The sequence below is a fragment of the Cherax quadricarinatus genome, chromosome 30 (genome assembly GCF_038502225.1).
Source record: "Cherax quadricarinatus isolate ZL_2023a chromosome 30, ASM3850222v1, whole genome shotgun sequence".
NCBI lineage: Eukaryota > Metazoa > Arthropoda > Malacostraca > Decapoda > Parastacidae > Cherax > Cherax quadricarinatus.
The window spans coordinates 24,317,259-24,343,172 of record NC_091321.1 but is presented as its reverse complement, the minus strand read 5'-3'; the positions used below and the strand labels follow the sequence as shown (position 1 = coordinate 24,343,172).

At 44.1% G+C, this 25,914-nt stretch overlaps 1 protein-coding gene across 3 annotated transcripts in view; it reads left to right on the top strand.

The window, feature by feature from the left end:
- The first annotated feature begins 1,569 nt into the window (after positions 1 to 1,569).
- LOC128692712 (serine protease inhibitor 88Ea) overlaps positions 1,570 to 25,914 on the top strand; it is a 53,020-nt gene continuing 28,675 nt past the window's right edge. Inside the window, exons 1-2 of one of the 3 annotated variants that reach the window (XM_053782024.2) lie at positions 1,601 to 1,714; positions 16,337 to 16,480. Coding sequence is in view for 1 of the 3 variants with exons in the window: in XM_053782022.2 (XP_053637997.1) it covers positions 1,965 to 2,021 (57 nt within the window). In the remaining 2 variants the exon portion in view is untranslated. Of the gene's footprint in view, positions 1,715 to 1,881; positions 2,022 to 16,336; positions 16,481 to 25,914 lie in introns of those variants that run through there. The other 2 variants (XM_053782023.2, XM_053782022.2) reach the window with 2 other exon arrangements.

Below are 25,914 nucleotides of genomic sequence, written 5' to 3'. Positions count from 1 at the left end.
TATTTTTTTCTTATCTTATGTTCTAATTTCCAGTGTTGGTAGCCTATTCTATATGATATTTAATGATAATTACATAATGCGAAATAAATTAGCTGTTCCCTTGTCGAGTATCATTACACAAGATGGGTTTCAAACATAGTGTTGAAATCTGTCAGCTTGACCTGAGAGACTACAAGAAGGTAATGAGGATGTCAAGAATTCCATTAAGGGTTTATCAGCTACAACATCAAAGGTTTAGTGACAGCAGAGCTGTAGTTACTATTACTTGGGAATAACCATTTTTCATGATGGCCCCTTCCATACACAGGAGAAATGGAGGTATTGTGAAGCTATCTCTATCATCACAGAGCAACAAAGATTATATATATATATATATATATATATATATATATATATATATATATATATATATATATATATATATATATAGTGCAAAAGATTTAAAAGATACATTGCTGGTACAAAGATGGCATATAGAGTACATGAGGTTTGAGGGATACATTTCAAGTATATATTGCTACGTATTTGTCACAGACTACATTGTGAGACTCTCACCGAGCTCCTCAGAGCTGAGGCGCATACCCAGGATACAGCAGGGCATTACACCTGTCAACCGCAGTGCTGAGTCGCTAGAATAGAAAACTAGCCGTCCTAGGATCCATAGGTACCTTGATGGGTCTTTTGCCTAGCTCCTTAATGAACTTAGATGCATACTTTCCCCATGGGCCAAGGGTCTCTGAACCTGTGGGAACAAACATAATGATGGGCATGCTCACAATATTTTCTAGATTTTTGGGACTCCCTGAAGCTGGCAGCTGCCCCTCATTTCTCCCTGGTGTACCGGAGATAGGTATCAGTTAGTGTGGATGCACATATATAATCCCACACCACCTGCTTGCCTTCAGATCTGCATAGTTGAGATGACTCCCTTACTACTGGACATCCAGCTGATGATGTTATTAACCTCTTCATGGCTTGCAGTTTTTCCCTGGGATCTACTGTAAACAAGATCATGGTTCCGAAATCGGTCTGTCGATTCACTGCCGCAAACACACTTGTGTTCGGCGAGAATAGGGGCGGTAAGGCGAAGAACACCAATGTAGATGGTCTGTGGGTAGAGGTGTGTGCCAAGGGAGGAGTTAGGGGACAGCCAGCAGGAAATCCCTTGAATGATGGGCTCTCACTGCTAGGAGGCCCGCTTTGTTCTTTCCCAATGCATTCTGAAGCATTGTTGAGGTTATATTCTCCACTACTGGGCCATGTGGTTTGGGGATGGGGGGTTGAAGCAGGCCTGGTTTCAGAGCTTGTTAGATTATCCCAGAGCCTGGCATTAATTATTATGTTAGGAGTCGCTGATGAAATATTAATTTTTGAAGAAGGAAGACGTGGAACGCCAGGAAACACAGGGAACATAATGTAAGGTTACCTTAACAAGAAAGGTGATACCGGCTGAGAATGCCAGGAAAATGCTGTGTACCCGATGATGTTTCGTCATTCATATGGCTGCAACATGCAGGTATGAACGCTGTGATCGTACGGCCGCCACCTGCAGAGCGGTGATCGTACAGCCACCACCTGTCGTTTCTATAAATACAACAAGTGGGAGCTGCCGGGAGATCAGTTTAGTTCCGGTCGTGGAGGAAGAGTGTACAGTGTTACCTTCCCTGTGATATTTTATCTATTTTTTTTCTTCCCTCTCATCGTAAACCGAATCGTAAGTATTTTCCAACATTATGAAATATTATTTTATTTAACATCGAAACAGATGAGCGGCCAAACAGGTGGATTAAGATCATATACACGAGGATTTTCATACCCCAAGGACTGGGAGGTAATTGTGTTTGATCCTAGGAAGGGGAGGGGTAACTGCAGTTCCTTGGATCACGAGCCCATAACTAGCATCAAGATGGTAGCTAACCGTTGATGGGGAAACTGAAGAGGAGAAAGTGAAAGTGGGAGCATCCATGGGTGGTGACGTCACAGGCGCCGCCGCCGCCTTCACTCAATACTTCTTAAGAAATGTAAGAAAACCAAGACTTTTAAAAACTTCACTCACCGTTACCCATTACTCGCACTCTTGACCAGTGTTACCCATCACTCAGCCAATCTTACCCATCACTCAGCCAATGTTACTCATCACTCAACGAATGTTACCCATCACTCAGCCAATGTTACCCATCACTCAACGAATGTTACCCATCACTCATCCAATGTTACCCATCCCTCAACGAATGTTACCCATCCCTCAACGAATGTTACCCATCACTCAACGTATGTTACCATCACTCAACGAATGTTACCATCACTCAACGAATGTTACCCATCACTCAACGAATGTTACCCATCACTCAACGAATGTTACCCATCACTCAGCCAGTGTTACCCATCACTCAACGAATGTTACCCATCACTCAGCCAATGTTACCCATCACTCAACGAATGTTACCCATCACTCAGCCAATGTTACCCATCCATCAACGAATGTTACCCATCACTCAACGAATGTTACCCATCACTCAACGAATGTTACCCATCATTCAACGAATGTTACCCATCACTCAACGAATGTTACCCATCACTCAACGAATGTTACCCATCACTCAACGAATGTTACCCATCACTCAGCCAGTGTTACCCATCACTCAACGAATGTTACCCATCACTCAGCCAATGTTACCCATCACTCAACGAATGTTACCCATCACTCAGCCAATGTTACCCATCCATCAACGAATGTTACCCATCACTCAACGAATGTTACCCATCACTCAACGAATGTTACCATCACTCAACGAATGTTACCCATCACTCAACGAATGTTACCCATCACTCAACGAATGTTACCATCACTCAACGAATGTTACCCATCACTCAACGAATGTTACCCATCACTCAACGAATGTTACCCATCACTCAACGAATGTTACCCATCATTCAACGAATGTTACCCATCACTCAACGAATGTTACCCATCACTCAACGAATGTTACCATCACTCAACGAATGTTACCCATCACTCAGCCAATGTTACCCATCCATCAACGAATGTTACCCATCACTCAACGAATGTTACCCATCACTCAACGAATGTTACCCATCACTCAACGAATGTTACCCATCACTCAACGAATGTTACCCATCACTCAACGAATGTTACCCATCATTCAACGAATGTTACCCATCACTCAACGAATGTTACCCATCACTCAACGAATGTTACCATCACTCAACGAATGTTACCCATCACTCAACGAATGTTACCCATCACTCAACGAATGTTACCCATCACTCAACGAATGTTACCCATCACTCAACGAATGTTACCCATCACTCAACGAATGTTACCCATCATTCAACGAATGTTACCCATCATTCAACGAATGTTACCCATCACTCAACGAATGTTACCCATCACTCAACGAATGTTACCCATCACTCAACGAATGTTACCCATCACTCAATGAATGTTACCCATCATTCAACGAATGTTACCCATCACTCAACGAATGTTACCCATCACTCAGCCAATGTTACCCATCACTCAGCCAATGTTACTCATCACTCTCACTCAGCGAATTATCTTCACTTAAAAAATGATGTTTGCTACTTAAAATTAATACGTTATTTTACATATATTGGAAAAATATCTTTTAGTTAAAATATTTTGTTTTCAAACACGTGCATAATATATATATATATATATATATATATATATATATATATATATATATATATATATATATATATATATATATATATATATATATATTATAAACCCAAGATAAAGCATTGAAAAACTACAAAAATTAAATGAATTAATAAGGATGGACGGTGATTCGAACCATGGTCCCTGGGAGTGGCAGGCCCACCATGGTCCCTGGGAGTGGCAGGCCCAGCATGGTCCCTGGGAGTAGCAGGCCCACCATGGTCCCTGGGAGTGGCAGGCCCACCATGGTCCCTGGGAGTGGCAGGCCCAGCATGGTGCCTGGGAGTGGCAGGCCCAGCATGGTCCCTGGGAGTGGCAGGCCCACCATGGTCCCTGGGAGTGGCAGGCCCACCATGGTCCCTGGGAGTGGCAGGCCCAGCATGGTGCCTGGGAGTGGCAGGCCCAGCATGGTCCCTGGGAGTGGCAGGCCCACCATGGTCCCTGGGAGTGGCAGGCCCAGCATGGTCCCTGGGAGTGGCAGGCCCAGCATGGTCCCTGGGAGTAGCAGGCCCAGTATGGTGCCTGGGAGTGGCAGGCCCAGCATGGTCCCTGGGAGTAGCAGGCCCAGTATGGTGCCTGGGAGTGGCAGGCCCAGCATGGTCCGTGGGAGTAGCAGGCCCAGCATGGTCCCTGGGAGTGGCAGGCCCACCATGGTCCCTGGGAGTGGCAGGCCCAGCATGGTGCCTGGGAGTGGCAGGCCCAGCATGGTCCCTGGGAGTAGCAGGCCCAGTATGGTGCCTGGGAGTGGCAGGCCCAGCATGGTCCCTGGGAGTAGCAGGCCCAGTATGGTGCCTGGGAGTGGCAGGCCCAGCATGGTCCCTGGGAGTAGCAGGCCCAGCATGGTCCCTGGGAGTGGCAGGCCCACCATGGTCCCTGGGAGTAGCAGGCCCAGTATGGTGCCTGGGAGTGGCAGGCCCAGCATGGTCCCTGGGAGTAGCAGGCCCAGTATGGTGCGTGGGAGTGGCAGGCCCACCATGGTCCCTGGGAGTAGCAGGCCCAGCATGGTGCCTGGGAGTGGCAGGCCCAGCATGGTCCCTGGGAGTAGCAGGCCCAGTATGGTGCCTGGGAGTGGCAGGCCCAGCATGGTCCCTGGGAGTAGCAGGCCCACCATGGTGCCTGGGAGTGGCAGGCCCAGCATGGTGCCTGGGAGTGGCAGGCCCAGCATGGTCCCTGGGAGTAGCAGGCCCAGCATGGTGCCTGTGAGTGGCAGGCCCAGCATGGTGCCTGGGAGTGGCAGGCCCAGCATGGTCCCTTGGAGTAGCAGGCCCAGCATGGTGCCTGGGAGTGGCAGGCCCAGCATGGTGCCTGGGAGTGGCAGGCCCAGCATGGTCCCTGGGAGTAGCAGGCCCAGCATGGTGCCTGGGAGTGGCAGGCCCAGCATGGTGCCTGGGAGTGGCAGGCCCAGCATGGTGCCTGGGAGTGGCAGGCCCAGCATGGTGCCTGGGAGTGGCAGGCCCAGCATGGTGCCTGGGAGTGGCAGGCCCAGCATGGTGCCTGGGAGTGGCAGGCCCAGCATGGTGCCTGGGAGTGGCAGGCCCAGCATGGTGCCTGGGAGTGGCAGGCCCAGCATGGTGCCTGGGAGTGGCAGGCCCAGCATGGTGCCTGGGAGTGGCAGGCCCAGCATGGTGCCTGGGAGTGGCAGGCCCAGTACTGTAACCATTCAGCCACTAAAGTTGCATTAGGATGATTCTACAACCTGCACTTGTGTGACATGGTTGTATGTGTCGCCGCTAGTAGTGGCACTGCTGTCTTACCCCCCTCATCCCCCCACAGCTTCCATGGCACTTCCTGTCATGCCCCTCAGAGCAATATAGTCTTTAAGCCCAAATTGTAATGAACAGCTGTCAGTGAATGAACGAAGGAATGGATGAGGGACTCGAAACATGGTCCATGCGAGCAACAGGCTCAGCGCTGTGATCGGAGTAATAAGGGTTGTAATATGATGATTTTTACATCTAAAATAGAAAAAGTCGACTGGCCACATGTACTACCTCACAAGTTGCCTTGCCAGCCCCCTTATCCTCAAGTGGATCAATCAGACTGGTGGGGGAAATTTCATCAGAACATATATATAATCTGGCAGGGCGGATGACCCCCAATTGCACTAAAGGAAGCGTGTGAGATAACCTTCCTTGAACGCTGACAAAAAGACCAGCTGAAACTGTCTCGCTAACAATTCATTTGAGACAGTCCCTTCAGGGAAAAGGCTGCTACGGATATGTTAGAAAGTGCAAGCTCTCCTGGAGAGATAGCTCACTTTTTAGCTGCGAGTGTACATCCTTTGGTTGACTTTCTCCTAACAGTTTGGATCTTTGCAGCTGGCTCACGTCTTAACCCCCAGACCCTTCGTAGTGAAGTGGCTCTCCACCTTGTTGAACATATTCACACTCAGTACAAGTGTATTTGTAGAATGAGACACCTGTGCAACATATGGGAATCTTTATTGGTAGTATTGTTCAAATAATGGCATCACCATCGTTTGTCGTGAAAATATCACGTCATCACTATCCCTCACTCTCTCCTTCACTACAACGAGATGCATCAAACTGTAAACACCTCCAGCATCCATCTCTCACTCCCTCCTTCACTACAACGAGATGCATCACACTGTAAACACCTCCAGCATCTATCTCTCAATCTCTCCTTCACTACAACGAGATGCCTCGCATTGTAAACACCTCCAGCATCCATCTCTCACTCTCCTCTTCATTATAACAAGATGCATCACACTGTAAACACCTCCAGCATCCATCTCTCACTCTCTCCTTCACTACAACGAGATGCATCACATTGTAAACATCTCCAGCATCCAAAGCAACAGTCTTATTGGAGTGTATCACGAAAACTCTCCCACCTCTACATCATTTTTTAAATTTGTAATTGTCAGAAAGAGCCCTCAGAACAATGGTGTCGCGCTGGCTGCGTTTCGGACCTTACATCCTGCCATTGTGTGAGCACCAATTGCGTCAATGTGTCTTTCATCGGCGATGAAGAAAATATTGAAAAAAATCGGTGCTTGAGAATCTGGTAAGAAAGATTTTCCTTAAACAATCGTGAGTATATGATACAATGAAAAAAATTACTGAGCACGAGACACCACGAGCATAGTTGTGTTCCAGGACCTAGGAATAGATAATTACACACACACACACACACATAAACCAAAGGACTCATATCTGCGGGTGACTGTCTCGTCATCGCACAAACATCGTTGCAACTGTAGTTCACACAATGGCAGGAAGAAAGCTCCAGACTGCCAGAACACCATTGTTCCAGAGAATGTTTCCGGCAGTTACAAATATACAAACAATACAGCGAGTGGAGAGCAGAAAAACAAAGTTTTGTTATCTGTATGGGACGGTGGCAACACCGGTGGCTTACTGTATCCTCCATCTTCGCTGTTGGTCATCACCTACAGACGCTACCATGCAATAGGAAATATTTTTAATTTTAAATTTGCCCGAAATGCTCTGCATACAAACGGGCTTTTGGCATGCACACCCAACTATTATATTTCTTAGTGCAACAATGTATTCTGTCAAAATAAACATTATTATTATTATTATTATTATTATTATTATTATTATTATTATTATTATTATTATTATTGTTGTTATACAACTGGTTGTAATTACGAAGGGATGTTATTACAGTAGTTAGATCGGTTTATAACATGTCTCGCATTTTTTCATATGCTGTTATAACCTGTAAAAACTGTTTATTGTTATGGTCAGTGTGTTGGTTGGTGGTGCTGAAGGTTACAGTAAGATTATTGAAGCTGAGTGTAACCTGCTAACCAATAGTCAAGAATACCTTTATTCCCTATAATAAGGATTAAAGTAAACCTCTCAGTACATATTCAGGACTTTCCATCCTTGAAACCGTGCTGGTTGTCATGTATGAGGCCACTCCTCTGTAGGTGCTCCACCCCTTTGTAGGTGCTTCACTTCTTTGTAGGTGCTCCACCCCTTTGTAGGTGCTTCACTCCTTTGTAGGTGCTTCACTCCTTTGTAGGTGCTCCACCCCTTTGTAGGTGCTTCACTCCTTTGTAGGTGCTCCACCCCTTTGTAGGTGCTTCACTCCTTAGTAGGTTCTCCACCCCTTTGTAGGTGCTTCACTCCTTTGTAGGTGCTCCACCCCTTTGTAGGTGCTTCACTCCTTTGTAGGTGCTCCACCCCTTTGTAGGTGCTCCACCCCTTTGTAGGTGCTCCACCCCTTTGTAGGTGCTTCACTCCTTAGTAGGTTCTCCACCCCTTTGTAGGTGCTTCACTCCTTTGTAGGTGCTCCACTCCTTTGTAGGTGCTCCACCCCTTTGTAGGTGCTTCACTCCTTTCTTCCCTCACGGGAGGTTCCTTGATCTAGGGAATTAGATATGTGCTCCAATTCCCTGAATTAAGTCTGAATGCCTTCCATGTGCCCCTACCATACAGGCGCTGTATAACCCCTACGGGTTTTGCGCTCCCCATGAAACTACTACTAATAATCCACTCCTTTCTATGTGTGTGTGTGTGTGTGTATACTCACCTAATTGTGGTTGCAGGGGTCGATTCATAGCTCCTGGCCCTCCTCTGCACTGTGTGTGTGTGTGTGTGTGTGTGTGTGTGTGTGTGTATATATATACTCACCTAATTGTGGTTGCAGGGGTCGATTTATAGCTCCTGGCCCTCCTCTGCACTGTGTGTGCGTGTGTGTGTGTGTGTGTGTGTGTGTGTGTGTGTGTGTGTGTGTGTGTGTGTGTGTGTGTGTGTGTGTGTGTGTGTTTGCTGACAAATACATGAACACAGGTTCACTTTTCGAATCTATCACATTAGAAGCCTCGTAGCTGGACCTTCCACCACCAGGGTCACGGTTCGGTCCTCCAGTCTATCTGTTTATTCATTTACAGTCGTTTATTACGATTTAAACAGAGTTCATATATAAATGTGTGAACCTGTCATCTCAGCAGAGCCGTCGACAGTGGTGGTGACAACACAGTTATGTATATAACAGAACACAGCGGCCACTAAGTTTCACTTTGGTTGTGGCGTTCCCAAGGACAACACTCCAGCGGCAATATATTATTTCCCGTCTGTATCCCATCGCCATCAGGCTTCCACAATATTAGGAAAATTATTTTTAGTGAGCAAATGCAAGTCCAGACTCACAGGTGGCTCCATCTTTACCCTCTTCTGTCCTCGCAGCTGTTTTTTAATACCAAGTAAAGTGCACATTTATGAATTAATTTTAATAAAGCTATTGCTGTGAACAACATTCGAAATATGAACAGAGGTTGGGCAGTAGCTATCAACTTATGGAACAAAGGTAGGAAATCTGCAGAACTGAGAGAGAGAGAGAGAGAGATGGTTGCTTGTAGGATGACAGGCAGTGTTTGGCACTGTTGCCTGTAGATATAACATATACATCCAAGCATCCATTTAGATGAACATTCAGCGACACCATACAGGCAATGACAAATCGCTTCATTCTTCGTAATAAAGTATCTGAGGCCGTACCTGTATTTTACAAATGAAAGATGATTCAGCTGTTACTTGTAACCCAGTAAATAACCAATATCCGCAGTGAGAATGGTAATCTACATTAGGTTTTGTGGGTTGTATCTACATGATGCACTCTGTATAATGTAGATGATTATATGTATAATAAGAACATAAGAACATAAGAACGAAGGAACACTGCAGAAGGCCTACTGGCCCATGCGAGGCAGGTCCAAGTCTCCTACCGGCTTAAGCCAATGCACCCAACCGAGTCAGGTCAGGTCACATTGACTTAAGGGAGGAACACGGCAACCGACCTGGTAGCACAACCTATCAGGTCTAACTCACACCCACCCACATCTACTCATGTATTTATCCAACCTATTTTTAAAGCTACACAACGTTCTGGCCTCTATAACGATACTTGGGAGTTTGTTCCACTCATCCACAACTCTATTACCAAACCAGTACTTTCCTATATCCTTCCTGAATCTGAATTTTTCCAACTTAAAACCATTGCTGCGAGTCCTGTCTAGGCTAGATATTTTCAGCACACTATTTACATCCCCTTTATTTATTCCTGTCTTCCATTTATACACCTCAATCATATCCCCCCTAATTCTACGTCTTTCTAGAGAGTGCAGATTCAGGGCCCTCAGTCTATCCTCATAGGGAAGGTTTCTGATACATGGGATCAACTTTGTCATCCTCCTTTGTACATTTTCCAGAGAATTTATATCCATTCTGTAATACGGTGACCAAAACTGTGCAGCATAATCTAAATGAGGTCTAACCAAGGATGTATAGAGTTGAAGAACAACCTGAGGACTCCTATTATTTATGCTTCTTGATATGAAGCCAAGGATTCTATTAGCTTTATTGCGAACACTTATGCACTGTTGTCTTGGTTTCAGATTACTGCTAACCAGAACTCCTAAATCTTTTTCGCAATCCGTAATATTAAGATCTACATTATTTAGTTTATATGTGGCATGGTTATTGTCCTGTCCAACATTTAGAACTTTGCATTTGTCTATATTAAACTGCATCTGCCACTTCTCCGACCACTGCATCAGTCTATTCAAATCTTCCTGGAGTGCTCGAATGTCCTCGTCAGAATGAATTCGACGGCCTATTTTGGTGTCATCGGCAAACTTGCCGATGTCGCTCTTTATGCCCTCATCTATGTCGTTTATGTAGATTGTGAACAGCAGGGGGCCCAACACTGACCCCTGTGGAACACCGCTCGTGACGCTTCCCCACTCTGATTTCTCCCCATTTATGCAAACTCTCTGCTGCCTATTTGTCAACCATGCCTCTATCCAGGAAAAAATTTCTCCTCCTATTACATGTGCTTTAATTTTCCTCAATAGTCTCTGATGTGGGACCCTGTCAAAAGCCTTACTGAAGTCCATATACACAATATCATATTCATTACCATGATCTACCTCCTCAAATACCTTAGTGAAAAAAGTTAATAAATTCGTAAGGCAGGAACGCCCCTTTGTAAAACCATGCTGAGATTCGTTGATTAATTTATGCTTTTCAAGGTGGCTACGAACTGCCTCGGCAATTATTGATTCCATAAATTTTCCCACTATGGAGGTTAGGCTTATTGGTCTATAGTTCGAAGCTAAGGACCTGTCACCTGTTTTGAAAATAGGTATCACATTTGCCATTTTTCACTTATCTGGCACCATGCCAGTTTGTAGTGATATGTTGAAAAGATTAGCCAAAGGTGTGCTAAGCTCCTCTTTACATTCCTTTAGAACCCTTGCATACAGTTCATCAGGGCCTGGGGATTTGTTAGGTTTTAATTTATCTATTTGCCTAAGGACCATGTCACTTGTGACCCTAATCGTGCACAGTTTATTATTGTCCTGTTCTACATAATTTATCATTACTGGAATATCGCTGGTATCCTCCTGTGTAAAAACTGAGAGGAAGTATGTGTTAAAAATTCTACACATTTCCTTATCACTGTCAGTGAGCTGACCTGAGGAACTTTTGAGCGGGCCTATCTTGTCCCTGATCTTACTTCTGTATACCTGAAAGAATCCTTTTGGGTTAGTCTTCGATTCTCTTGCAACTTTAACCTCATAATCTCTTTTTGCTTTTCTAATTCCCTTTTTTATTTCTCTCTTTAACTGAATATATCGATTTCTTAATTCCCCTCTCCTCTTTTGATTTGCCTATATATGCCTCTCTTTTGACCAATCAGATATTTTAATCTATTGTTCATCCATTTAGGATCATTTTTGTTTGAACTGATTTCCCTTTTTGGAACATAATTTGACTGAGCAGCTAGAACTATGCCCTGGAAAGCATCATATCGGCAACCATCACCACCTACCTGACCCTTAGTCAGGTCATTCCAGTTCAGCCCACCTAAGTAATTTTTCAGTCCTATGAAATCAGCCAAGCGAAAGTCAGGGACGGAGACTTGAATGCCATTATTAGGGGAATTCCATGATATACAATGACTCATTGTGACCTCTATAATGCTGGTTCTTGAGCTACAGTTCGCAGTTCGAACTGCGGGTTCACCGTAAACTAGGCTCTTAGGTGCCACACAACAGTGTTAAGTTTGGTATTGATGGCAGGTGTACTCAGAGGTTGTTAAGTGTTTAATGATGGACCTCGCTTGAAGGACAAAGTTACATGTAGGCCGTGGTGGGCAGGCAGGTGGCAGGCAGGTGGCAGGCAGGTAGGTGGCAGGCAGGTGGCAGGCAGGTGGCAGGCAGGCAAGTGGCAGGCAGGCAAGTGGCAGGCAGGCAAATGGCAGCCAGGCAAGCAGGTGGCAGGCAGGCAAGCAGGTGGCAGGCAGGCAAGCAGGTGGCTGGCAGGCAGGTGGTAGGCAGGCAGGTTGGTTCTAGAAACACCATAGACAGACATCAGTGAAGAGGTTTCGTAAGCGGATGAGGGCAGCCTTCAACTGCCAGCTGATATATACTGGTGAAAGTGATGTACCCGCCTGCGCACATACGCCCACACACCTACACTCACACACGAAACACACACACACACACACACACACACACACACACACACACACACACACACACACACACACACACACACACACACACACACAATTATACCAAACAACCAGGGATGGGTGCAATATTCAACACTAATATTTCTTACCATTTTCAGCAACACTAGAGGAGAGTTGCACCAGGGGTGGTGGTGGTGGTGGTGGTGGTGGTGGTGGTGGTGGTTTTTACTTCGTCAGGGTAAAACCTGTACTGAGGTGGGTGTTACTCATGCCATGATGAGGTCAGTGATGAAGCTAACTGGTGGTGTACCCTGGTTCAAAATATACTCCTCTTGACAAATTAGTAAATTGGGTATCTTTACTGAGGGAACGTTTTCCCATACAGTGGCTTCATCAGTCCAATACAAAGGAGAATGGTGAAGATCAGAAGGAGTTTGAGGTAATCAGTCCCTCAGCCTGGAGTTTTGATTACATCAGTCTTGACTAATGAATTGATTACAGCTACTCCAGGCTGAGGGACTGGCTACCTCAAACTCCTTCTGATCTTCACAATTCTCCTTTGTATAGGACTGATGAAGCCACTGTGTGGTGAAACGTTTCCACGATAAGGATACCCAAGTGTTGCACATGTGTCTCATTAATCAACTTGTCAGTCCACTCCTTTTCAACGGAAAATGCTCTGTCATACTCATATTCGTCTCTTAGTGAAATTCTTAAGGGCGGAGGCTTGATCAAGACGTAGAAGATACTCTGAGGGTTCGAGAGGGAAGATAATCTGACGATGTTGAGTTAATGGGACACTAGAGAAAGACGTGATGGAGGCAAATGTCGAACTGTGTAGCAAGAGTAAGTATAGTCAGTTCCTGGAGGTCAAGAATTAATTTAGTAGGTTGATAAGTACTATGAGGTGGTGGTACCAGGAGCTATAAATCAACCTCGGAGACATCCATGTCCAACCTGATTGTCTCGCCTCCGCCTCTTAGTCTTGTAGTATCCTTGGTATTGTGGCTCAGGATACCTCTTATTCTTACCTCCAAGTATCTGGTGCCCAGCCCAGTGCAGTTCCCATTTTTGTTTTATATTAGTTAAAGTCTCCTAGTATTAGTAGCTGTGTATTGTACATGAGCTCATGTGTCCTAGGAGGTTCATTGTGACCCTGATATTCGACCTTGTATTCCAGACCAGGTTACCTATGGATGAGAGTGTCATATATTACTGACATTATTACTCTGCGCTTCACAATTATTTGTGATGATATCTGTTGTTTTGTTTTTCTGAAGTCCCTTTGTTCAGGTTCACCTTTTTCCCAAATCTTCATTGTCTTCTGACAGTGAAAGCAACATCTCCCTTTCTCTGTTCTTTCTCTTATGTGGAATTCTTCTGCTTTCCATAATTATGGTTTTTTCATGTATGACATAACCTATGTTAACCAGTCTCTGTATCTTGTAAAATGAACTTGTTTTCTTATATTCTGTCTCCATATTGGTGGCTGTGTTTTTTCCCTGGTGAGTCTGTCCTCAAGTTTGTTGATATTATTTTTAGTGCGTAATATGTTCGTATATATTACCTTTACTCTCCTGTTACTAATTTGTCAGTAATGGTGGTGGTCCTGGCGGGAGGATGTTTGTTAAAACTCTGTAGTCCAGGGAAAGGGGGATAACCTAGCTAAGAGAAATTGTTTACTGTTGTCATTCGAGTTGGTGTGACTAGGTGGATGGTGGTGGGGTGAGGGAGGGCCGGTGAAGGTTGTTGTATAGGGGATGGATGGTTTAGCAAGGGAGTGTTAAAGATAATGCAGCGTTTTAGTCATGAATGATGCATTGTTTCATGGATGTGGCAGATGAGTCTGGGCCATTTAGGGGAGGAGAGTAGTACATGGCAGTGGGAGGGGAGGATTGTGATAATGTTGAGGGAGTTGTTTACTACTATAAGCCTTACACTCTTGAAACGCTTACCATCAGGAAGGGAGAATACGATTTGCAGAGCATTAGTAGGGTAGTGCACTGTGCTGCAAACATGGGGTTATGGTTGGGGGTTTGAAAGATGGTGGAAATGCAGGAGATTGTGTGTTTGTGTAAGACATCATTGGGGAATTATTACAAATGAGAGGGAGTTGGAAGCTGCTAGGTATGAAAGGATAATATAAGGTTCCGGCTATTGACTACGAGGTTGTTTCCAGAGGTTGAATTCCTTTGGATTTTGGGGTTTCCTTTTCATTATGTTGGCTGTGATTTCACCTTTCCAGATGCTGTTCTGTGTCTTAAGTTGCTCCTTGTAACACATAACATTATTTTGGTGATAAACATATTTAAACTGCCTAAAACTTTCTTCCTCTAACAGTAATACTTTTACCTCTGAGACTTACTACACTTTTTTTAATCTACCATCATGAAGGGTATAAGAAGGAAGAAAAAGTGGAAGATATAGAACATAGGCGAGGGGATGCAAATTTCTGATAATTAATAGACTATTGAAGCCTCAATTAAGGACTTGTGCGACACCACTAGGGAAGGTATAGTAGTAGTGGTATTATTAGTAATAGTAGTAGTAGTTATAATATTAGTAATAGTAGTAGTAACCATATTAGTAGTAGTAGTAATAATAATAGAGTTGGCAGTGACATCACTTACATGCTATATATAAAGCCCCTGGTTATGCAGAAAATTTCAGGCAATTTAAGTTAATCTTGTCCCCCAAGATGCGACCCACACCAGTTGACTAACACCCTGGTACCTTATTACAACCCAGGAGTCCCAAAGGCCTGTTATCCTGGGTGTAAAGGGAGCAAAATAAACACAGCAGAAAAACTTTTGACTTACATTATCCTTCACCAAGTAAGACCAGAATTATGTACACTATGTACAACAATAGGTATTAGTGCACTCCACGGTAAGCAAGGCAGAATAGAAGCCACTAGAGAGCAGACCGTGCTTCAACCAGCTCTAGAATGGGAATGACAAGGACAGACAGGTGTGTGGTACCCACAATACCTCTGCGATTGCCAAAACCATCTTCTCATTGGCTGGAACTTGGGCACTGATTGAACGATGAGGCCCCATCGTTAACCCTTAGTACCTGGTTCGCTGGTTGGGGGAGATAGCCTTTCAGTGAGGGTGTGTACATGCGCCGAATAAAGGTTACGTACTCTTTGCATGCCACATACCTACTTCTAGGTGAACAGCGGCAGCACGTGTAAGATGACTAACACCCAGGTACCTATTTACTACTAGGTGAACAAGGGCAGCAGGTGTCAGGAAACATGCCCACCGTTTTCACCCGTACCGGTGATCGATCCCCGACCCCCTCAGTGAAACCTGAGAACGCTACCAACCAAACCACTGTCTTCCCGACGAACTCGGTCTCGCTGTGACACTGTATCACCTTGGTTCCTTCCGTTTTTCACCATGAATGCCTCCGGAAATCGTACAGTTTTTTTGATCCGCTGCGCGAATATACCGTCAAGTGTTGAGTACACGCTATATAGTTTTTATTATACTGTCATATAATATGGCATATAATATTGTCATACAATATACTGTCATATATATGCAAAAACTTAAGACTTCGGTCACAACAAGAGCTGTCTTCAGATCGCCTCACCAATATGTCCAATATGTGTGATTTTTTTTTTTTACATAGATGAAGTTACAGGCTAAGAGTTTTTATGCTACCTCAGCTCTTTTTAAAGTCCATCACTATCTGAGGAATACTGCCATCCCCAGGATGCCACCCACAACAGTCGACTAACACCCAGGTACCTAATTACTGCTAAGTGAAGAGGGGCAAAAGGTATAAAGAAACATTCTTATTGTTTGCCCCCATGCCTGCTGAAGGCGCTACCACTGAGCTACGGGACTCTAATAATAATAATAATAATAATAATAATAATAATAATAATAATAATAATAGTAATAATAATAATAATCTTTATTTCTACAAGTACATGTACAAGGTATACAGTCCTAGCTGACATCAGTGACATACTACTATATAGAAAGCCCCTTGTTATGCAGAGCATTTCGGGTAAATTAGGTCAATTTTGTCTCCAGGATGCGACCCACACCAGTCGACTAACACCTAGGTACTTATTTTACTGATGGGTGAACAGGGACAACATGTGTCTTACGTAAACACATCCTATTGTTTCCACCCTTACAGGGAATTGTACCACGGACCTCTGTACGAGCTGAGTGCGCTACCACTGAGCTACGGGACACCCAGGCCATCAAGCTGTTAACTGAACACCTAATAACTGCTGGAGACTTTCCGTCTTTCTATTAACCTGTCATAGAACTGGAGCAGGTTTGTGAGACAAGATTTACCTCTTCTAAAACATGATCATTGTTGTTTATGAGGAAAGTTGTAAATAAATGGTTCACAAAACCCACAAGTTAATAAATGAGACACCACTGTAACATTTGGGTATCTTTATTTTGGAAACGTTTCGCCAGCCAGTGGCTTCTTCAGTCCAGTGCAGAAAAAGGTGGTAAATGAGAAGTTTGAGGTAGTTAGTAGTGTCATTCTGGTGATGTCCATCCATTACCTTGGACAGTATGGATGTCAAGGATACCAGTGTGCAGCTTCCTGTCCTCTTCCTTAAGCATTGGGTCTCATTGTGACAGTATCTCACCTTGGCATGTTCCATTTTTCCCCATGAAAGCTCTCCAAAATTCGCCCATTATTTACCATCCGCTGAGCATAAAAACGAACGCGTGCGTATATGAGTCTATTAAGTGAACGCGAGGATTGTCTGTCACTACGCTGGGTGACGCGTACTGGTTTACCATGTTATGAAATATAATGTACAGAGGTTGTCTGGTTTATGTGCCCTTCAGGGATATGCTTGGTACTATGTTCACGCTAAGTTATTTCTCATTGACTGAGACTTAATTTTTATAGGGGTGGATGGGTAAGCCAGCGGAAGGCCTTGATCAGATGACCAAAAATTCCAATGGTGGGTCGTCATATGGCAAAGATACGCGTCAGGAAATATTTGTCCTGTTTCTTGACAAGTCTTACCTAACCTAACTTACCGTCATTGTAAGTTGAATTCGCCCCAAATTATTGTTTTACCAATCCTTCAGCTTGTCTCGGTTCAGTTGTAGCCTTTACCTGTCCTCTCCTGTTTTTATTCTTCTCAGTAGTTCTATATTGCCCCAGAACAAAGATCTATCAGACTATTTCATCTGGTATGTCGATTAGGTACGCGAGAAACAGTGATAATCCCAGTAACGATCTTTATGGAACCCCATTTGCCACACTTGCTGCCACTTGTTGCTTCAAGAGCTTTATCGTACTTCTCTTTAAAACTATATATAGATCCTGCCTCCACTACATCACTCTCCACATTGTTCCAAAACTCTGTGACTGACTCTATCACTGAAGAAATACTTCCTAACATCCCTGTGACTCATCTAAGTTTTCAGCTTCCTGTTGTGACCCCTTGTTCCTGCATCTCATCTACGAAACATTCTGTCCTTATCCACAATATCTATTAATCTCAGTATTTCATATGTCATTATGTTTCTCCTATTCCCTCAACTTCTCGTTGGACATACTAGTCTTGTTGCAAACCTTCGCACTTTCTCTAATTTCTCGACATGCTTGACCAAATGTGGGTTCCATATTGGTACTGCATACTCCAATATGGACCTGATGTACATGGTGTACAGTGTCTCGAATGAGTCCTTACTCAGGTTTCGAAACGCTATTCTTAGGTTTGTCAGGCGCTCATATTCTGCAGCAGTTATTTTGTTGAAGTGCGACTTAGCTGTGCTCGGTGTGATACTCACCCCAAAATCCTTTTTCTTGAGTGAGGTTTGCAGCCTTTGACCCCCTTGACTGTATTCCGTTTACGGATTTCTTTGACCTTCCCCAATCTTCATAACTTTGCACTTGGTGGGGTTAAACCCCAGGAGCCAATTGTTGGACCAGGCTTACAGCCTGTCCAGATCCCTTTGTAGTCCTACCTGATCCTCATCCGCTTGAATTTTCCGCATTAGCTTCACATCGTCTGCAAACAGGGAGACATCTGAATATATCCCCTCCGTCTTGTCATTCACATATACCAGAAACAGCACCAGTTCTAGGACTGACCTTTGTGGAACCCCGCTCATTACATTCGCCCACTGACACCTCGTCACGTACCATCACTCGCTTTTTCCTTCCTGTCAGGTCCCCTGATCCATTGCAGTGCCTTTCATGCTATTCCTGCCTACTCCTCTAGCTTTTGCTCTAATCTATTGTGCAGAACTCTGCGAAAGCCTTTTTTGGGCCAAGAAAATGCAGTCTACCCACCCCTCTCTATCTCCTCTCTTATTTCTATCACCTTGTCGTAAAACTTGAGAAGGTTTGTAACACAGGATTTCCCTTCCCTGAAACCGTGCTGGTTATCGTATATAAGCTCATTCCTTTTTCAGGTGCTCCACCACTTTTCTCTTGATAATCTCCTCCATGACTTTTCATAATATACATATCAGTGACACTGGTTTTTAATGTTTCGTGTGTGTGTGGGGGGGGGGGAGGTAACACCAAGTATTCCCCAAGGTTACACTAAGGTTCTACCACTCGTACTTATCAAGAGTCACGGTTACCTCTCTTAAGATTGACAACTGTATCCTATACCCTCACACCCATTCTGAGGCACTCACAAGATTCTAGAGACGCATAATGGGTCCAGTGACTGGCTCCCACAATTTTTGAGAGCTAAGCAAGTCAAGGTGGTAATAAGTCATTTAAAAATGAATGAACTTTTAGTAATAACAATGAATTGTTTACATGATCATGAGTTCAGCTTCACGAAAAACGTAATACTGCGACCACCAGGCATGTCGGTCGCTCAAGGTCACCCCCACTCCATCTTGTTCTCCCGCAGGTGGGTGCGAGACTCGCTTTTGTCTTCCATGCTGGGAATATCGTTAATCTGGCCAGGTTCCGCTAAATTTTGCCCAGACAAGATGAACATCAAAATGGTATAAAATACCGACAGGTTGGTAGGTAAGACACAAAGGCAACAGTTAGGCAACTTTATTCCGAAACGTTTCGCCTACACAGTAGGCTTCTTCAGTCGAATACAGAAAGTAGGCAGGAACAGTAGAGATGTGAAGACGATGTAATCAGTCCATCACCCTTGAAGTCGTAGAATTTGAGGTTGTCAGTCCCTCAGCCTGGAGAGTTCAGTTCCATAGTCAGGAACTATCTGAAGATCAAGCGACAGTGCGGAGACTTAAATACTGTCGGAAGGAGAGGTGCATAGTAGTAGTAGTAGTAGTGAGAATGTAGCCACTGATAGGTCAGGTCCCTCTCAGATCCAACAGTTCTCACTTGAAAGGGTTGTCCAAGGTGTTTTCTGTACCAAGAGGCCATGTGTTGCAGTGTCTGACAAGATGAACATCAAAATGGTATAAAATACCGACAGGTTGGTAGGTAAGACACAAAGGCAACAGTTAGGCAACTTTATTCCGAAACGTTTCGCCTACACAGTAGGCTTCTTCAGTCGAATACAGAAAGTAGGCAGGAACAGTAGAGATGTGAAGACGATGTAATCAGTCCATCACCCTTGAAGTCGTAGAATTTGAGGTTGTCAGTCCCTCAGCCTGGAGAGTTCAGTTCCATAGTCAGGAACTATCTGAAGATCAAGCGACAGTGCGGAGACTTAAATACTGTCGGAAGGAGAGGTGCATAGTAGTAGTAGTAGTAGTGAGAATGTAGCCACTGATAGGTCAGGTCCCTCTCAGATCCAACAGTTCTCACTTGAAAGGGTTGTCCAAGGTGTTTTCTGTACCAAGAGGCCATGTGTTGCAGTGTCTGACAAGATGAACATCAAAATGGTATAAAATACCGACAGGTTGGTAGGTAAGACACAAAGGCAACAGTTAGGCAACTTTATTCCGAAACGTTTCGCCTACACAGTAGGCTTCTTCAGTCGAATACAGAAAGTAGGCAGGAACAGTAGAGATGTGAAGACGATGTAATCAGTCCATCACCCTTGAAGTCGTAGAATTTGAGGTTGTCAGTCCCTCAGCCTGGAGAGTTCAGTTCCATAGTCAGGAACTATCTGAAGATCAAGCGACAGTGCGGAGACTTAAATACTGTCGGAAGGAGAGGTGCATAGTAGTAGTAGTAGTAGTAGTGAGAATGTAGCCACTGATAGGTCAGGTCCCTCTCAGATCCAACAGTTCTCACTTGAAAGGGTTGTCCAAGGTGTTTTCTGTACCAAGAGGCCATGTGTTGCAGTGTCTGACAAGATGAACATCAAAATGGTATAAAATACCGACAGGTTGGTAGGTAAGACACAAAGGCAACAGTTAGGCAACTTTATTCCGAAACGTTTCGCCTACACAGTAGGCTTCTTCAGTCGAATACAGAAAGTAGGCAGGAACAGTAGAGATGTGAAGACGATGTAATCAGTCCATCACCCTTGAAGTCGTAGAATTTGAGGTTGTCAGTCCCTCAGCCTGGAGAGTTCAGTTCCATAGTCAGGAACTATCTGAAGATCAAGCGACAGTGCGGAGACTTAAATACTGTCGGAAGGAGAGGTGCATAGTAGTAGTAGTAGTAGTAGTGAGAATGTAGCCACTGATAGGTCAGGTCCCTCTCAGATCCAACAGTTCTCACTTGAAAGGGTTGTCCAAGGTGTTTTCTGTACCAAGAGGCCATGTGTTGCAGTGTCTGACAAGATGAACATCAAAATGGTATAAAATACCGACAGGTTGGTAGGTAAGACACAAAGGCAACAGTTAGGCAACTTTATTCCGAAACGTTTCGCCTACACAGTAGGCTTCTTCAGTCGAATACAGAAAGTAGGCAGGAACAGTAGAGATGTGAAGACGATGTAATCAGTCCATCACCCTTGAAGTCGTAGAATTTGAGGTTGTCAGTCCCTCAGCCTGGAGAGTTCAGTTCCATAGTCAGGAACTATCTGAAGATCAAGCGACAGTGCGGAGACTTAAATACTGTCGGAAGGAGAGGTGCATAGTAGTAGTAGGAGTGAGAATGTAGCCACTGATAGGTCAGGTCCCTCTCAGATCCAACAGTTCTCACTTGAAAGGGTTGTCCAAGGTGTTTTCTGTACCAAGAGGCCATGTGTTGCAGTGTCTGACAAGATGAACATCAAAATGGTATAAAATACCGACAGGTTGGTAGGTAAGACACAAAGGCAACAGTTAGGCAACTTTATTCCGAAACGTTTCGCCTACACAGTAGGCTTCTTCAGTCGAATACAGAAAGTAGGCAGGAACAGTAGAGATGTGAAGACGATGTAATCAGTCCATCTGTTGGATCTTGAAGTCGACCTGACCTATCAGGGCTACATTCTCACTACTACTACTACTATACACCTCTCCTTCCGTTCCTGTCGCTATCTTCAGATAGTTCCTGACTATGGAACTGAACTCTCCAGGCTGAGGGACTGACAACCTCAAATTACGACTTCGAAGGGTGATGGACTGATTACATGTCTTCACATCTCTACTGTTCCTGCCTACTTTCTGTATTCGACTGAAGAAGCCTACTGTGTAGGCGAAACGTTTCGGAATAAAGTTGCCTAACTGTTGCCTTTGTGTCTTACCTACCAACCTGTCGGTATTTTATACCATTTTGATGTTCATCTTGTCAGACACTGCAACACATGGCCTCTTGGTACAGAAAACACCTTGGACAACCCTTTCAAGTGAGAACTGTTGGATCTGAGAGGGACCTGACCTATCAGTGGCTACATTCTCACTACTACTACTACTACTACTTCCGACAGTATTTAAGTCTCCGCACTGTCGCTTGATCTTCAGATAGTTCCTGACTATGGAACTGAACTCTCCAGGCTGAGGGACTGACAACCTCAAATTCTACGACTTCAAGGGTGATGGACTGATTACATCGTCTTCACATCTCTACTGTTCCTGCCTACTTTCTGTATTCGACTGAAGAAGCCTACTGTGTAGGCGAAACGTTTCGGAATAAAGTTGCCTAACTGTTGCCTTTGTGTCTTACCTACCAACCTGTCGGTATTTTATACCATTTTGATGTTCATCTTGTCAGACACTGCAACACATGGCCTCTTGGTACAGAAAACACCTTGGACAACCCTTTCAAGTGAGAACTGTTGGATCTGAGAGGGACCTGACCTATCAGTGGCTACATTCTCACTACTACTACTACTACTACACCTCTCCTTCCGACAGTATTTAAGTCTCCGCACTGTCGCTTGATCTTCAGATAGTTCCTGACTATGGAACTGAACTCTCCAGGCTGAGGGACTGACAACCTCAAATTCTACGACTTCAAGGGTGATGGACTGATTACATCGTCTTCACATCTCTACTGTTCCTGCCTACTTTCTGTATTCGACTGAAGAAGCCTACTGTGTAGGCGAAACGTTTCGGAATAAAGTTGCCTAACTGTTGCCTTTGTGTCTTACCTACCAACCTGTCGGTATTTTATACCATTTTGATGTTCATCTTGTCAGACACTGCAACACATGGCCTCTTGGTACAGAAAACACCTTGGACAACCCTTTCAAGTGAGAACTGTTGGATCTGAGAGGGACCTGACCTATCAGTGGCTACTTTCTCACTACTACTACTCCTTCCGACAGTATTTAAGTCTCCGCACTGTCGCTTGATCTTCAGATAGTTCCTGACTATGGAACTGAACTCTCCAGGCTGAGGGACTGACAACCTCAAATTCTACGACTTCAAGGGTGATGGACTGATTACATCGTCTTCACATCTCTACTGTTCCTGCCTACTTTCTGTATTCGACTGAAGAAGCCTACTGTGTAGGCGAAACGTTTCGGAATAAAGTTGCCTAACTGTTGCCTTTGTGTCTTACCTACCAACCTGTCGGTATTTTATACCATTTTGATGTTCATCTTGTCAGACACTGCAACACATGGCCTCTTGGTACAGAAAACACCTTGGACAACCCTTTCAAGTGAGAACTGTTGGATCTGAGAGGGACCTGACCTATCAGTGGCTACATTCTCACTACTACTACTACTACTACTACTCCACCTTCCGACAGTATTTAAGTCTCCACACTGTCGCTTGATCTTCAGATAGTTCCTGACTATGGAACTGAACTCTCCAGGCTGAGGGACTGACAACCTCAAATTCTACGACTTCAAGGGTGATGGACTGATTACATCGTCTTCACATCTCTACTGTTCCTGCCTACTTTCTGTATTCGACTGAAGAAGCCTACTGTGTAGGCGAAACGTTTCGGAATAAAGTTGCCTAACTGTTGCCTTTGTGTCTTACCTACCAACAGTACATAAGAGCATAAGAAAGGAGGAACACTGCAGTAGGCCTGTTGGCCCATGCTGGGCAGGTCCTTCACAGAACATTTGAGCAATCCATTTTCAATGTTATCCAAGAAAGTAATGATGGAAAAGTGGAGTCAAAGACCAAGAAAAGAAGCACTGCAAGGTACATACATTCTGTGCTCCTGGTATTCACTAGTTCTACATTTTGTGTATGGACTAACACATAGGCTTAGCACACGTTTTTCAATATAATAAAAATAATATATTCAAGGGTCTCAGCACAATATATGGGTGCCCTGTTATATTGGCTGCCAGCCACTATGCCACACATGACACATCCAAGACATCTTTGCTTAATTAATGGAGGAAACCATGGAGGAAATTGTGGAAGATTTAATGATTGTATGATGCGTTGAACAGTTGAACATCAAAATGGTATACAATACCGACAGGTTGTTAGGTAAGACACATATAAGAACATAAGAACGAAGGAACACTGCAGAAGGCCTACTGGCCCATGCGAGGCAGGTCCAAGTCTCCTACCGGCTTAAGCCAATGCACCCAACCTAGTCAGGTCAGGTCACATTGACTTAAGGGAGGAACACGGCAACCGACCTGGTAGCACAAGCTATCAGGTCCAACTCACACCCACCCACATCCACTCATGTATTTATCCAACCTATTTTTAAAGCTACACAACGTTCTGGCCTCTATAACTGCACTCGGGAGTTTGTTCCACTCATCCACAACTCTATTACCAAACCAGTACTTTCCTATATCCTTCCTGAATCTGAATTTTTCTAACTTAAAACCATTGCTGCGAGTCCTGTCTAGGCTAGATATTTTCAGCACACTATTTACATCCCCTTTATTTATTCCTGTCTTCCATTTATACACCTCAATCATTTCCCCCCTAATTCTACGTCTTTCTAGAGAGTGCAGATTCAGGGCCCTCAGTCTATCCTCATAGGGAAGGTTTCTGATACATGGGATCAACTTTGTCATCCTCCTTTGTACATTTTCCAGAGAATTTATATCCATTCTGTAATACGGTGACCAAAACTGTGCAGCATAATCTAAATGAGGCCTAACCAAGGATGTATAGAGTTGAAGAACAACCTGATGACTCCTATTATTTATGCTTCTTGATATAAAGCCAAGGATTCTATTAGCTTTATTGCGAACACTTATGCACTGTTGTCTTGGTTTCAGATTACTGCTAACCAGAACTCCTAAATCTTTTTCGCAGTCCGTAATATTAAGATCTACATTATTTAGTTTATATGTGGCATGGTTATTGTCCTGTCCAACATTTAGAACTTTGCATTTGTCTATATTAAACTGCATCTGCCACTTCTCCGACCACTGCATCAGTCTATTCAAATCTTCCTGGAGTGCTCGAATGTCCTCGTCAGAATGGATTCGACGGCCTATTTTGGTGTCATCGGCAAACTTGCCGATGTCGCTCTTTATGCCCTCATCTATGTCGTTTATGTAGATTGTGAACAGCAGGGGGCCCAACACTGACCCCTGTGGAACACCGCTCGTGACGCTTCCCCACTCTGATTTCTCCCCATTTATGCAAACTCTCTGCTGTTGTGTACGACTATGGTGCTCTTTGCACCTACTCCTAGGTTGAGGGACTGATTACCTCATCTTCTGTACATAGTTCTACTGTCTTCAAGTTATGTCCTAGAATTTGTATTGATAAAGCCACTGGATGGCGAAACGTCTACAATAAAGATACCCAGATGTTGCACATGTGTCTTAATCTCAAACTCTCTGCTGCCTATTTGTCAACCATGCCTCTATCCAGGAAAAAATTTCTCCTCCTATTCCATGTGCTTTAATTTTCCTCAATAGTCTCTGATGTGGGACCCTGTCAAAAGCCTTACTGAAGTCCATATACACAATATCATATTCATTACCATGATCTACCTCCTCAAATACCTTAGTGAAAAAAGTTAATAAATTCGTAAGGCAGGAACGCCCCTTTGTAAAACCATGCTGAGATTCGTTGCTTTTCAAGGTGGCTACGAACTGCCTCGGCAATTATTGATTCCATAAATTTTCCCGCTATGGAGGTTAGGCTTATTGGTCTATAGTTCGAAGCTAAGGACCTGTCACCTATTTTGAAAATAGGTATCACATTTGCCATTTTCCACTTATCTGGCACCATGCCAGTTTGTAGTGATATGTTGAAAAGATTAGCCAAAGGTGTGCTAAGCTCCTCTTTACATTCCTTTAGAACCCTTGCATACAGTTCATCAGGGCCTGGGGATTTGTTAGGTTTTAATTTATCTATTTGCCTAAGGACCATGTCACTTGTGACCCTAATCGTGCACAGTTTATTATCGTCCTGTTCTACATAATTTATCATTACTGGAATATCGCTGGTATCCTCCTGTGTAAAAACTGAGAGGAAGTATGTGTTAAAAATTCTACACATTTCCTTATCACTGTCAGTGAGCTGACC